Genomic DNA, 15,357 nt, shown 5'->3' on the forward strand with positions numbered 1-15,357 from the left:
GTGACTTTCATCTTCTCGATAATTTTATGTTGATTACAAATTATATAGATGGAAGGAATGTGAAATAAAATGTAATGAAGGCCAAGAAAAGAAGGGGCTAGCATAGTTCAATGGCTGAGAAAACCAATTTTGGAATCAGAAAGACGTGTGTTCAAATCAGAGTTCCTCAACTTATTAGGAGTGTGACCTTTGGTGATTTATTTAACTTCTCTAAGTTTGTTTCCTGATCTTAGAAGGACCCTTAATACTCCTGTATCACTAAGTTATCATGAAATTTAAGTACAAAGAGATATGAAAGTTCTTGTCACATTGTCTTGAACATAAAAAGTACTCAAGTATTTAATGTGCTCAATTATGTTATTACCTTTCTCTGTAATACTAATAGGCACTCAAGTATTATTACTTAGTTGTGGTTGTTATTATCGCTGTAATGATCAAGAAAATAAAACAACTGATCTGTAATGTTCAATACACACTCTTAACTAATTTCAACGCCGTTTCCCTCTGGCCCACTCATCTAAGAATGAGGAGTGTGGTTATAGATTGGAAAAAAGTTTTCCCATTGCAGTAAATGACGGCACTTTAGGCCCAGCCGAACAAAATGAAAGAGTTGTCAGCGCCTTCTGGGAACAAGGTCCTCCCCCCCGGGATGGGTTTACTGAGCGACAGATACATAGGCCAAGCTTGGTGGAGAAGACCCACCTACAAATCTCCAATTATTGCTAATAATCTACACTTCGCTTGGCTCCCGCTTCTTTTTTGGGGGAGGGGGTTTGGGGGGGGAGCCTCAACCTGGAATATTAGGTGTTGAATTGGTCAGGACATAAGTGATTCAGCTTTCTTTCATTTAAAGTCCTCAGTCTCCTACACACCTGATAAGTGCAAATGCTTCTGGGGAACAAAAGTTTTTATGGAAAGAACAGCGTTTTGCTCTAATCACTAAGCTTCCACGTAAGCTTGGCCGCAATGCCTCAACACGCATAGAACGTTCCGTCGGGGTAGAATCCTGTGACAATCCTAAGAGTCCTGCCATAATCGAGGCTTTCCCAGACGACGGGGAGCAGCCCAAAGGCTCACTCCGTAAACCCACGTTAAGAAGGAATATGTGAGGGCAAAATGGAGAGAGGGAAACATAAGATGGAAGCGAGAGGAGGTGGGACTCCAGGGAGCTCTACAGACCTCAGGAACCACCAGCGTCCGGCGGAACGCTACTTCTCCAACATCTTCTACCGTAATTATACCCTCCCGCCGCCTGAGCTACCGTCGCTGACAGAACAGCGACAACTACAGTCGACTCCGGACACACGAGACCCAGCGGCCCCCCGCACCGAGACTAGGGCTGGGGACAGGAGGCCAAGGGTCGCCATGGCTGACAAGCGGTATCGTGTAAAAGTCTACTCACTGAACGAGGACCAGCAATGGGATGATCTCGGCACCGGATACGTCTCTTCCACTTATGTGAAGCGCCTCCAGAGCGTGTTCCTGCTCGTTAGGTCGGATTCCCAGGCCTCACTAATCTTGGAGTCAGAGATAAATTCAAAGACGCCCTATCAGAAGCAACAGGAAACCCTGATTGTTTGGTCTGAAGCAGCGAACCATGGTAGGGCATTAAGTTTCCAGGACACTGAGGGTTGTCGTAAGATCTGGGAAGACATTTGCTGGGTTCAAGGAAAAGATCCATCCGTCAAAATCACGCAAGACCTCTTGGAGGAATCCGAAGACGAACAACTGGAAGAAGTCCTGGAAACCAATAATGTGTTTGACCTGCCTAACTGTGAACTCAATAAACTTGAAGAGATTTCTGACGTCATTTCCTCGGTTTTCGCTTCACCGGCCCATAAGGAGAGACTGGCTCTGATCTTAGAAAATGAGGACTATATTAAAAATTTGCTGCAGCTGTTCCACACCTGTGAGGACCTAGGGGACACTGCAGGCTTACACCATTTGCATGAAATTATTAAAGGCATCTTATTCCTTAACAAGACAGCCCTGTTTGAGATCATGTTTTCTGCTGAGTGTATCATGGATGTGGTGGGATGTCTCGAATATGACCCTGCTTTGGCTCAGCCAAAAAGGCATAGGGAATTCTTGACCCAAAATGCAAGGTTCAAGGAAGTCATACCAATAGCAGACTGTGAACTTAGGCAAAAAATACATCAGACATATAGGGTACAGTACATCCGTGACATCCTTTTGCCTGCACCATCCATATATGAAGAGAACTTTCTTTCTACTCTTACAACTTTTATTTTCCTCAACAAGGTTGAGATAGTCAGCATGCTGAAGGATGATAACAACTTTTTGTCTCAAGTCGTTGCACAGTTAAGGGATGAGACTATAAATGATGATAGACGGCGCGAATTGCTCCTTTTCTTCAAGGAATTCTGTGCATTTTCTCAGACATTACAGCCTCCAAGCAAGGATGCACTGTTCAAAACATTGACAGAATTGGGGATTCTTCCTGTTCTTAAAATCGCAATGAGCATGGAAGATTTGCAAATAAAGTCAGCTGCTACTGATATATTTACTTATCTAGTGGAGTATAGTCCATCCATGATTCGAGAATTTATCATGGAAGAAGCCCAGCAGAGTGAAGATGGTAACCTTTTCATTAATTTAGTCATTGAGCAAATAATCTGTGATACTGATCCTGAGCTAGGAGGTGCTGTTCATTTAATGGGACTTCTTCGTACTCTACTTGATCCAGAAAACATGCTAGCAACACCTAATAAATGTGAAAGAAGTGAATTTCTAAATTTCTTCTACAAGCACTGTATACATAATTTCATAGCACCACTTTTTGCCACCACTTCGGAAGATACATGTGAAGGGGATAATGTAGTTGGATCCGACAAAAACAACACAAATTGCCTCAATAATTATCAAACAGCACAGCTGCTTTCTTTAATTTTAGAGCTGCTTACATTTTGTGTGCAACATCACACATACTACATAAAAAACTATATTTTGAGCAAAGACTTGCTAAGAAGAGTCTTGATCTTGATGAATTCAAAGCACACTTTCCTGATCTTGTGTGCTCTCCGCTTTATGAGAAGGATGATTGGACTTAAAGATGAACTTTATAATTGTTACATCATCAAGGGAAATCTTTTTGAGCCAGTTGTCAATGCTTTCCTGGATAACGGAACTCGGTACAATATGTTGAATTCAGCTGTTATTGAGCTGTTTGAATACATAAGAGTGGAAAATATCAAATCTCTTGTTGCACATATAGTAGAAAAGTTTTATAAAACATTTGAATCGATTGAATATGTTCAGACATTCAAAGGATTGAAGATTAAATATGAACAAGAGAAAGACCGGCAGAATCAAATACGGAGGAATTTGCACTCTATACTGTGTAGTAAAATACTTCGCAAGAGTACCAGAGTCGTGGAGAAGGAAGAAAAGTGTTTTGAAGGAAATTCAGAAGAAGGAGAAGCAATTATGCAGCCATTGGAAAATGATTTTCAAGATCGTTACAAATTTATGGAGACTAAAGAAACAAAAGAAAATGAAGACAAGGTAGATCCTCCTAAAAGAGCATCTCCGGGGGGCTACAAATTCGCTTCATCCCATTCTGCTCCTGCTGCTAATGGAACACATAGCCTGCACGGTAGCAGCACAATTGACTTAATGAATCGTCTCAATGATGAAAAAGATAAGGAAGATGAAACACCCTCCAGGAAGAGACCACATCTTAGCTTCTAAAATCTTTATGAGAGACACTCAACGTCACTGAAATCTACATTACGAAAATTCTGTAAACATCAGTTAGCTGAAAAGTCTGAATCCAAAAGCTTTCTCATTTGAACTTCTAAGTATACAATAAGTAGCAAAGATGTCAGGGTCATCACCTAGGATGGTTTAATTCTGCAAAAACCAAACTTCACAGAATTAAAAAAAAAAAGAACTAAATTAAAAAACTAACCAGAACCTGAATGATAAATTCTTTGCAAGAAAAAAATCTTAGCTGGGGGGGGGGTGGTTAGGGAGGGGAGGAAACAGGTTGATAATATAAGATGAATGTAGTTTTGTTCCAGGCCTGTATTTAAAAACAGCTATCAATACTGCAGTTGCAAAGCCTATAATATTACTTTCCTAGTGGTTCTGGCTATGGTTTTCTTTGCCTCAGTTGCCTTTTTTTTTTGCCATAAAAATTCATGTTTACGTGGAAAACAAAGTCAACTGTAATAAAAAAAACAAACTGAAGTTATTCACATGTCTGTGAATATATAACGCAAATTCAGCCTCTGGGTAATTGGAGGGAAGTAACTTGCTGTGTGTATTTTCATAAATAAAAAAGGAAGCTGGATTCAAAATGTGCAGTTGTGAATTTAACTTTTTTTTTTTAGATAAGAGATGCCAAGAATCAGTCCACTGGTATTCTGCAAAGGTGTTCTCTATTACCCTGGTGGTGGGTAGATCAGAATACTTTCAACTGCCAGATGGTGAAAGGTACTTCTGAAGGTATTTCCTGACTCATTAATAAAGTTGTGTCCATCTTCAGAGCAGCAGGTTAAGTTTTAAAGTATAATTTACAAAGACTAACATACAAAAAATAGTGCTGAATGAGGTGGCATTTAATATCTAGGAACCATTTTGGACCAAGAAGAGGTTACTTAAGTGTCGAATTCCACCTACAGTACCTGAAGTGTTTTTTCTATAAACAAACAAGGGTGTAATATGAAAGGTGCTTTATGAAAGAATGAATGCAATGCATTTTTTTTAAGATTTTATTTGTCAGAGAGAGAGCACAAGCAGGGGGAGCGGCAGGCAGAGGGAGAAGCAGGCTCCCCACTGAGCAGGGAGCCTGATACTGGACCCCGGGATCATGACCTGAGCCGAAGGCAGACGCTTAACAACTGAACCACCCAGGCACCCAATGTGATGCATTTCTAAAAATAAGTTGTAAGCAAAGAGTTAAGAGGATTTATTTTTAGAGGAGCAAGTTAACTAGAGGAGGAGGTTTTCCTGGAATGGCTAAAACTGAAGCAGTTTCTCCTGTTTTGAAGATTTTAGAGTTAATTTTAATTTTGGTCATTGTTTGAACCAGATGGGCTGTGTCGATATAAAGTATAGTTTTCCATAAGACAGATTTTTGTTTTCTATTCAAAATACCATAGTAGTTGTTTTGCACCATTTGATGATATTCATGCTGAACTATAAAATTCAGAAATTAAAAAGTCACCTTGTAATACCAAAAATAAAAGAGACCATTTTAATGTACTATTGTGCCAATAGAAGACATCTCCTGCAAAAGTAAGAGTTGTGTAAGAGCTACAAAGAGAGTGTATTCTTAAAATAAATAATCATTTCATCAGACATAAAGCCTGCTAAAGTGTGGACATGACCTCAGGAGATATAATCACATATTGCTGAGGACATGACACAGCACGGAAACTGCATTTTTACATGTCTCAAGCCATGCTGGTTAAATTAAATGTTGTAATGGGACTATTCATGTTGTGAGTATATGTCAAAAAAGGCAGTTTGTTCCAAGAGCATCTCATGTTTTCCTCCTGGCTAGACTGTCAAGGGGAATGTTATCCAGAGTACACACATTTACATGCATACTCAGAGTGTTGTTTTGAAAAAAATATGCTTAACCCTTTGTTTTGGTGGGTAGCCCCAATTCCTTAACAGGGCAGCTATTTACAACTAGACAGAGAAGAACAATTTTTCTAGGCTCTTTCTGCTTATTCTCTTCAGCTAGTTTTAATCAGCCGTTAAAAGATGGGCAGTGTAGGAGAAAAAAAAAAGAGTATTTGCATTTCTTGCTGTACTGTTTCCAGTGAATTTGTAAGGAAGGGTGGAGGAGGAGGGCATAAGTGTAATGGGAAGTTAAAAAAAAAAAACAAAAGAAAAGAAAAAAGGACAGGCTTTCTATTGAGCAGTGTAACCTCTATGAGCCCTTTCCTAGTCTCAGCTACTTAATGTTAGGGAAACAACATGACAGGCAAAATGGTGCAAAGGCAAATTGCCCATCAGATGGCATAACCTACTATTACAGGAACACTTAAGAGGGCAACAAAACACAGAAGAGCAATCCTTACTGTCTGCACACTGAGTGAAAAATTGACCAAAATATTCAGCCTCTCTAGATACTGTGTGTGAGGAAATACCATGTCAAAAATGTTTAATTTCATCTTTAAGATTTTTAGAAGTAATTTTAAAAGGACCCTTAAGTGGGTAATTTATGAAAAGAAACAGTTTGGAATGGCTTCGTATAGGTGAGCATTTTTGGAGAGGTACCCTGGGCTCGTCAAGATCAGGGCTTTAAATACACGACTTCCAGTAATTTTTATGGCACAGGGACTTTCTAAATACACCAACAAAGGAAAGGTGATACAAGAGATAAGGCAAAAGCTTCATATTCGGGAGACGAACCATGAGAGACTATGGACTCTGAGAAACAAACTGAGGGTTCTAGAGGGGAGGGGGGTGGGGGGATGGGTTAGCCCAGTGATGGGTATTAAGGAGGGCACGTATCGCATGGAGCACTGAGTGTTATACCAAAACAATGAATCATGGATCACTACATCAAAAACTAATGATGTAATGTATGGTGACTAACATAACATAAGAAAATAAATTTTTTTTTTAAAGATTTTATTTTATTTTATTTTGACAGAGAGAGACCCAGCGAGAGAGGGAGCACAAGCAGGGGGAGTGGGAGAGGGAGAAGCAGGCTTCCCGCGGAGCAGGGAGCCCGATGCGGGGCTCGATCCCAGGACCCTGGGATCATGACCTGAGCCGAAGGCAGACGCTTAACGACTGAGCCACCCAGGCGCCCCAAGAAAATAAAATTTTAAAAAATTTTAAAAAAAAAGCTTCATATTCAGACAGCTCTTGCTGACAGTGCAGGCTCTGACGCTTACCAGCCCCATGACCTTAGACAATTTACTTCTTTTTTCCTCTAACCACAATTTCTCCATCTTGTCTTAAAACTCAGAAACTATATGTAAACTACCCAGATCATATTCAGCACTTAATAAATAGCTTTTGAAATTCTTTGTTATCAGCAATAGTAGCATAATCATTTCCCAGAAGATTGGGGATAAAGTCAGGTAAAAACACTTTTATCACAAGATATACTCATAAATCAATAATCCTTTATTCTCAATCAAATTAGTAGCAACATGATAAATTAAAAATTGATGAGTTCAGTTCTGGTTAGCAGACAAGTCTAGGTGTATGCCTCATGCCCCGCTGAGACACAACTGAAATAAAAAACATAAAGTAAAGCGCCTGGGGCGCTTTATAAATAAATAAATAAATAAATAAATATAATATATAATAATATTATAATATAATATATATATATATATATATATATATATAATATTATATAATAATATTATAATAAATAAATAAATAAATAAATAAAATCTTTAAAAAAAAAACATTAAAGTAGAAAGAAAAATAAGCTTGCGTAGCAATAAAGACACTTGGGTGGAGTGGTGTCTGGGTTGTTAAACATGGAGCGTAGAGTGAAATTGAAATCAGAAGAGTAGCAGGAGAGGTGGGGAGGGCATCCAAGATTTGTGAAAGTGACAAGAGTAAGTAAGCATTATTCCCTTCCCTCCCGCGCCCCGCCCCAGCAAGCAGAGCAGTCAACTAGAATGTATCCATAGAGTGCGCCTGGGTGGCTCAGTTGGTTAAGCGACTGCCTTTGGCTCAGGTCATGATCCTGGAGTCCGGGGATCGAGTCCCGCATCGGGCTCCCTGCTCGGCAGGGAGTCTGCTTTTCCCTCTGACCCTCCCCTCTCTCATGTGCTCTCTCTCGTTCTCTCTCTCTCAAATAAATAAGTAAAATCTTAAAAAAAAAAAAAAAAAAAAGAATGTATCCATAGATAACAATCCAAGTGTCCTTCTCCTTAAAGCAATTGAAGTAATGGACAAAGCTGAGGGCCCTGGTATGGAGGTTGTTGCCTCAGAGTTAAGCTCTTCCCTTTAGGGTGTTGGAGGATCCCAGATGCTGCAAGTTTCCCATCCTAAGGTGCAAGTCATGGTGCTTTGAAGATGCTTCTAACAGTTTGGAAGAGCTGCACCAGAATGTTTTCCTTGGGGAAGAAGCCTTCATAAGCAGTTTTGACAGAGGTCATTAATGCGCCTTCCTCCCGTGTGCAACCTTTGATTCTGGGTTGTTGCTCTTCCATTTCCACAGTACCTGAGTGTCTCTTTCTAGTAACTATAACTTTGCCCTTTCTTTCAGTTATTCCTTACTCTCACCCAAACTTTTCATCTAGGAGGATCCGGTGTGAGAGGGACAAAGACATTTTTATAAAACCAGAATTAAGTTTGAATTGCATAGGTTTCATTTTTGCCAGGCTGCCACCCAGAGCCTCTACCAACCAGCTGGCCTAAGGAAAGAAATATGCATCATACTCAGGAATGGTCAGGAAAGAATCCTGAATTTTCAAGATAGGTCTAGATAATTTCCTATCCCTTTAGTCCTGACTCAATGACCAAATTATCTTACTCTAATGTAGGGCTTCTCAGTCTCACCACGGTTGACAATTTGAGCCAGATATTTCATTGTTTTGGAAGGCATTCCTGTGCATTTTAAGAAATTTTGCAGCATCCCTGACATCTACCCACCAAATGCCAGCAGCACACCCCCAATTGTGACAACCAGAAATGTATACAGAAGATAATAAATATCCCTCAAGAGGCAAACTCACCTTTAATCGTGAACCATTAGTCTAAAGACACATAGAGCTTGATTCAAGAGCTTCTCTTACTTTATGGATATTGGGTTCACACTCACTAGGCTGAGTTACCTTTTTTTCTTATCCTCTACCTGAAAGGGCCAAGTACATACAAGGGTCAGGTGTATAATACACTTTAATGAAAAGAGAATAGACTTTGCTTAGAATTAACAGAGATCCTGTTTCTGCTTTTCATTACATATGTAACCGTGGCATTTTATGTGACATCTCTAATTCTCAGAGTTCTTATTTTTAGTGTATGGATGATGACACTGTTATGGGTGAATTGTGTCCCCCAAAGTGCCCATGTTGTAGTTCTAACACCCAGGGCCTCAGAATGGGACTGTATTTGGAGATAGGCTCTTAAAAGAGATAACTAAGTTAAAATGAAGTCGTTAGGATGGACCTGACTCCAATATAAGTGGTATCCTTAAAGAAGAAATTTAGACACAGAGATGCACACAGAGGGAAGATGCACACAAGATGGCCATCTACAAGCCAAAGAGATAGACTTCTGAAGAAACCAACTCTGTTGACACCTTGATCTTGACTTCTAGCCTCCACAACTGTGAGAAAACAAATTTCTATTGTTTAAGTCCCCCAGTCTGTGGTACTTTGTTATGGCAGCCTTAGCAAACTAATACAAACACCTAATGGGAAGAAGTTTTCTGAGGATTAAACAATGTGTAATTTATGAATATCCCTGTTATTATGATATGATATTATGTTATTATGATAAACAGTTCACAAATAACATATGACAATAGCTATTCTTTTATTGAACATGTATTACATGTCAAGCACACTTTCCCAGGCAATTTACCCATATCATTTCTAATTTCACAATAAGTCTGCAAAAGGTAGATGTGGTGGCCATGAGAACGCACCTTGTAGAGAGGGAATATAATAAAATACAAGTAAAGGCCCCAGCCACTGCTCTGTAGTCATTGCCCCACTTTCTCCCAAGCCATGCTTCCTGGGGGCTGCTCCCAGCTAGTGACTTGCACAGCAGGGGTACTGAAGCACCCTGTTCTTGGGAGATGAGAGACTCCTCTGACTGGAGAGTTGTCTTGAGGACTTTCTGAAGGCTCTCCTGAACAATCTTTAGACTACAGGGTGATCTAGGACGCTTCCATCATTCCCTCTCTTCTTCATTTGAGGTCAGAGTGTGTCATGATCTGATGTTTTTTCCACCCTCCTCCAGCTTGCTCTCCATTGCCCTTCATCAGCATTTTCTCTAACGAAATCCTTGCATGCTAACTTCTCTCATGATGGCTCCTTCTTGGAGAACACAGACTAACACAGTATGGATTTTGACTCTTTTACAGAAGAAACAGAGGCACCCAGAAGTACGTAACTAGTACTTGGGAGAGTGTATTCAGATATGTTTGTCTGACTCCATAGACCGAGTTCTTTCTCCTACATATAATGTGTCTTGAAATGTATTATGAAATTACTCTAAACATTAGAACCATTATGTGTACCTACCATATATATTTATTAATAATAAAGTAGAAATCTGTTATCAGTATATCAGGTCTATGAACAATCTATGCACACAGTGTCCCTCTTTCTGCTTTACCCATGCTTCCAAAGGTCATGTAAAGCTAACACTGCTTGAATCCTTCTCCATAAAAACACAGTATTCTGCAAACCGCTGTCATTACACTCACCACAGGAGTTGCTAAAGAGGTAGCTTGTGAAATTTTTACTCTTGTCTCAGAAGTCAAGAGAGAGAAAATAACTTTCACTATATGCCAAGCACCCCCACTAAAGTACTTTATATGTGTCATGGGATACGTTGACATGAAAAATGGAGGTCCATATCACCAGTTCTCCTCATGCATTCCCCCATGCTGCAATTTCGTTGCTAATGTGAGAAAAATGTTGGGAATAGAGGCCTACTTAATTTACTGAGATTAAGTTTCAGTCCCATTGAAGAACGGGGCTTGAAATAGAAATTAAGCCCAATTATATACAACTCGAAATTAAATACCTTGCACATCTGAGTGTGTAGACTGAGTTTCCTAGCCACTAGACTTGCATCAGTTCCTGGTCCTTTTCTACCTTTCTTTTGGATTTTTCTTGTTTCTTTCCCCTTTCCCCCTTATTGCTTTGAAAGATATTCTTTTGATTCTAATCTAGTAGTTAGTTACCTTTATGTTGTAACATGCACACTTCATTTTGCAAAGACTAAATTTAATCAGTCTATCCTCCCCTAGAATAATAAAGGAAATTGTTTTATATCTACCATCCCTCTATAGTATTGCATATGATTGCTATTTTAATACAGCTGATACTTTTAGCTGTTTTTACTATGTTTTTGGTCTCCAAACTGTTGGAATCAGAAGCAAACCAAATTTGAGATACATTATTTCCTGCCCCCACTGCAATGACTAAATTGAGCAATTACGTGGGTAGTATTTGGAGAAAACTGCAGAAAACTACTTTTGTTGGATAGTTACTAAGGCAACCCTTTAGAAAAGAAGGACATATGAATGGACTGAGGAGCTGATAAGCTACCCAATAATATTGGGATGTTTCTGCTGTACACATTTTCAAAGATACCCTAAAAAATCTGAAGAGTGCTTTAGTCTATCACATTTGGCAGTGGAGAAGATACAGTATTTTTGATGTATTTCCAAAGATTGCAAAATATCAAAGAACAGTTGATAGTCTGTGGAAAGCTATTTATATTTTTCTCAGATTTGAGTATCACTATTTAAATGTAATAAAATTTTGTATGATTTCTATTGATCTTAAATATGAAGATCCTTTTCAATGTAGAATAGATTACATATTATGGGGAAAATTGCACTATGTTAGGGTTCAGAAAATACATCAGTGTCCTATAGATGAATACATTTTTTAATTTTTTTTATTTAAATTCAGTTTAGTTAACATATAGTGTATTATTAGTTTCAGGGGTAGAATTTAGTGATTGATCAATTGCATATATTACAGAGCTCATTATATCAAGTGCCCTCCTCAATGACCATCACCCAATTATCCCATCCCCTGACCCTCTCCCCTCTAGCAACCCTCAGTTTGTTTCCTAGAGTTAAGAGTCTCTGATGGTTTGCCTCCCTCTCTGTTTTTATCTTACTTTTCCTTCCCTTCCCCTATGTTCATCTGGTTTGTTTCCTAAATTCCATGTATGAGTGAGATCATATGTTATTTCTCCTTCTCTGACTTATTTCACTTAGCATAATACCCTCTACTTACTTTTTTCCAGATTTATTAAGATATAATTGACGTGTAACATTGAATTAGTTCAAAGTGTACAACATAATGATTTGATATATGTGTGTATTGTGAAATGATCACTACAAGTTTAGGTAACATCAATTAGCTCACATAGTTATAAATTCCTTTAGATAAATATGTTTTTAATAGTAGTACTGTGCATGATGCCTTTATTTATCTTCACTAATATTTCAGACATAGATGAAAAGTGTACTGTAAGGGATATGCATTTAGAATGGCTGGGTTTGTGTAATTACTGAAGTACTTCCTACCTATCTGGCTTCAGTTCATTCCTATAACATCTCTAAGTCTCTGGACAACTGACAGAATGGGAGAAGATATTTGCAAATGACATATCAGTTAAAGGGCTAGTATTCAGAATCTATAAAGAACGTATCAAACTCAACACCCAAAGAACAAAGAATCCAATCAAGAAATGGGCAGAAGACATGAACAGACATTTTTCCAAAGAAGACATCCAAATGGCCAACAGACACATGAAAAAGTGCTCAACATCGCTCGGCATCAGGGAAATCCAAATCAAAACCTCAATGAGATACCACCTGACACCAGTCAGAATGGCTAAAATTAGCAAGTCAGGAAATGACAGATGTTGGCGGGGATGCGGAGAAAGGGGAACCCTCTTACACTGTTGGTGGGAATGCAAGCTGGTGCAGCCACTCTGGAAAGCAGTATGGAGGTTCCTCAAAAAGTTGAAAATAGAGCTACCCTATGATCCAGCAATTGCACTACTGGGTATTTACCCCAAAGATACAAATGTAGGGATCCGAAGGGGTACGTGCACCCCAATGTTCATAGCAGTAATGTCCACAATAGCCAAACTGTGGAAAGAGCCAAGATGTCCATCGACAGATGAATGGATAAAGAAGATGTGGTCTATATATACAATGGAATATTATGCAGCCATCAAAAGGAATGAGATCTTGCCATTTGCAACGATGTGGATGGAACTGGAGGGTACTATGCTGAGCGAAATAAGTCAAACAGAGAAAGACATGTATCATATGACCTCACTGATATGAGGAATTCTTAATCTCAGGAAACAAACTGAGGGTTGCTGGAGTCGGGGGTAGGGTGGGAGGGATGGGGTGACTGGGTGATAGACACTGGGGAGGATATGTGCTCTGGTAAGCACGGTGAATTGTGCAAGACTGTTGAATCTCAGATCTGTACCTCTGAAACAAATAATGCAATATATGTTAAGAAAAAAAAAGAAGATAGCAGGAGGGGAAGAATGAAGGGGGGGAAATCGGAGGGGGAGACGAACCATGAGAGGCGATGGACTCTGAAAAACAAACTGAGGGTTCTAGAGGGGAGGGGGCTGGGAGGATGGGTTAGCCTGGTGATGGGTATTAAAGAGGGCACATTCTGCATGGAGCACTCAGTGTTATGCACAATGAATCATGGAACACTACATGTAAAACTAATGATGTAATGTATGGTGATTAACATAACAATAAAAAATTAAAAAAATATATACTTATGCTATAAATAACAATGTAGGTAAAATTATAAGATTTTAAAGTACCACAGGGATGTCAATAAACATTTCCTACTTAGTTAATATGATATTGTAACGATTTTTCTTTTCTTTTCTTTATTTTTTTTAAGATTTTTTTTTATTTATTTGACAGAGAGAGACAGCGAGAGAGGGAACACAAGCAGGGGGAGTGGGAGAGAGAGAAGCAGGCTCTCCTCTGAGCAGGGAGCCCGATGCGGGGCTCGATCCCAGGACCCTGGGATCATGACCTGAGCCGAAGGCAGACGCTTAACGACTGAGCCACCCAGGTGCCCCCAATTTTTCTTTTATACCTAACAACTAATGTGATTTCATTATTATTTCTCAAATAAAATATTATATCAGGTATGCAGATATATTACTCCACATGATACCATGAAAGTGAACTCTAAGCAATGATTTACAGTAACTTCTATATGTTGTTCTTTTTAGGGTATTCAACTTAACTGTAAGAAAATTGGCACATTTTTCTTTTCTTTCTTTCTTTCTATCTCTGTTTGAAATTTATAAAATGATATTTAATATATGGATATATTATTCCTATAAAAATACAAACTAATAAGATTAAAAGCTCCTTTTACCATTATCTGAAATCTAAGATCTGTTTTTCTTATACTTTGCTCAGGAGCTCTTTCTTAACAGTTTGATGTACATGAATTTGGTGTTCCATAGGCTTTAAATATACTCACAGCAAATTCATATTATAGGTGTGTGCATATGTACATAAAATATATAATTTACTATGAAACATTAATAGATATTTACTCTTTGTCTTTTCCATTCTCCCTCCCTTTCCTTAAGAAGTATTCTAAATTTCCGGGACACCTGGGTGGCTCAGTCATTTAAGTGTCTGCCTTTGGCCCGGGTCATGATACTGGGGTCTTGGGATCCAGTCGAGCATCAGGCTCCTTGCTCAGAGGGGAGCCTGCTTCTCCCTCTGCCTGCCACTCCTCCTGCTTGTGCTGACTCTCTCTCTCTCTGTCTCTCTCTCACACGTACAAATAAAAAATAAATAAATAAATCTTAAAAAAAAAGGAAAGAAAATGTCTTTAAAAAAAAAAGTATTCTAAATTTCCAGTAGGAAATTCAATTCCCAATTCTTAACCAAGCCATGTAGGTGAGATTGACCCTACCCCATCAGCAGCCCCAGGGATGTATTAGTGTATTCCTTGACATTTGTCACTGATACATGGAGAGATATACAATAAAGGCAGAGCAAATGAAATGCACAAATTTCTAGGAATTATACTCTCTTCTTCCATGAGAACTACTTGAAGAGATTCTCTCTGCTGCTGGATGCAAATAAGAAATGTGTCGCTTTTGGAGCTGGTGGCAGCCATATTTTGAAAACAAGGGAAGAAGCTTTCTGCAGAAGAAACAAGTATCAAAGAAGCAAGGCATATAATGTCTTGAGAGAAATACATCTATAATATTTAATCCCTAGATCAAGTGGCACCTGACGCTTTGCTTTTGGATTATTGGATAACAAGAGAAACTGTTTCCTTTGCAATTTAAGCTAATCTACATTGGGTTTTCTGTTATTTGAAATGTTCTGAGACTATAACAGGTGAATTGTTTAATCTTAAAGGAAAAAAAATTAACTCCAATGCAATTTTACCTGTTTCAGGATACAGACAGAGAAAAGAAGCTTCCAAACACTTAAAAAATTGGATTAGAATTTTACCAGAAAGAAAACAGGCAAGGAGAACCCTCCTCCCAAAAAAAATTAATTCATATTGAAGCAAATGCCTACATAGAATATCACCACTTGTAGCCTATTAGGGAGTGCATCATGGTCATCATTTTATCCAGAGAGTAAAGAAAGTTTTCCATATTAAAACTACAATAAGAAAAAAA

The 15,357-nt window shown here is 38.7% G+C and overlaps 1 protein-coding gene across 1 annotated transcript; it reads left to right on the top strand.

Moving 5' to 3' along the window:
- Positions 1-1,365: 1,365 nt before the first annotated feature.
- On the top strand, positions 1,366-3,711 carry LOC110569775 (serine/threonine-protein phosphatase 4 regulatory subunit 3B-like). Its single transcript, XM_021677710.1, has 2 exons — positions 1,366-2,875; positions 3,035-3,711. The coding sequence occupies exons 1-2, from the start codon at positions 1,366-1,368 to the stop codon at positions 3,709-3,711; spliced, it is 2,187 nt and encodes a 728-aa protein (XP_021533385.1).
- Positions 3,712-15,357: the final 11,646 nt, after the last annotated feature.

Source organism: Neomonachus schauinslandi, chromosome X (genome assembly GCF_002201575.2).
Source record: "Neomonachus schauinslandi chromosome X, ASM220157v2, whole genome shotgun sequence".
Lineage (NCBI taxonomy): Eukaryota > Metazoa > Chordata > Mammalia > Carnivora > Phocidae > Neomonachus > Neomonachus schauinslandi.

Excerpts from the sequence above, each read along its gene's own strand:
- LOC110569775 (XM_021677710.1), top strand. The coding sequence starts at position 1,366 with ATGGCTGACAAGCGGTATCGTGTAAAAGTCTACTCACTGAACGAGGAC. Across the intron at positions 2,876-3,034 it reads AAACAACACAAATTGCCTCA|GTGCTCTCCGCTTTATGAGA; the intron begins ATAATTATCAAA and ends TCCTGATCTTGT.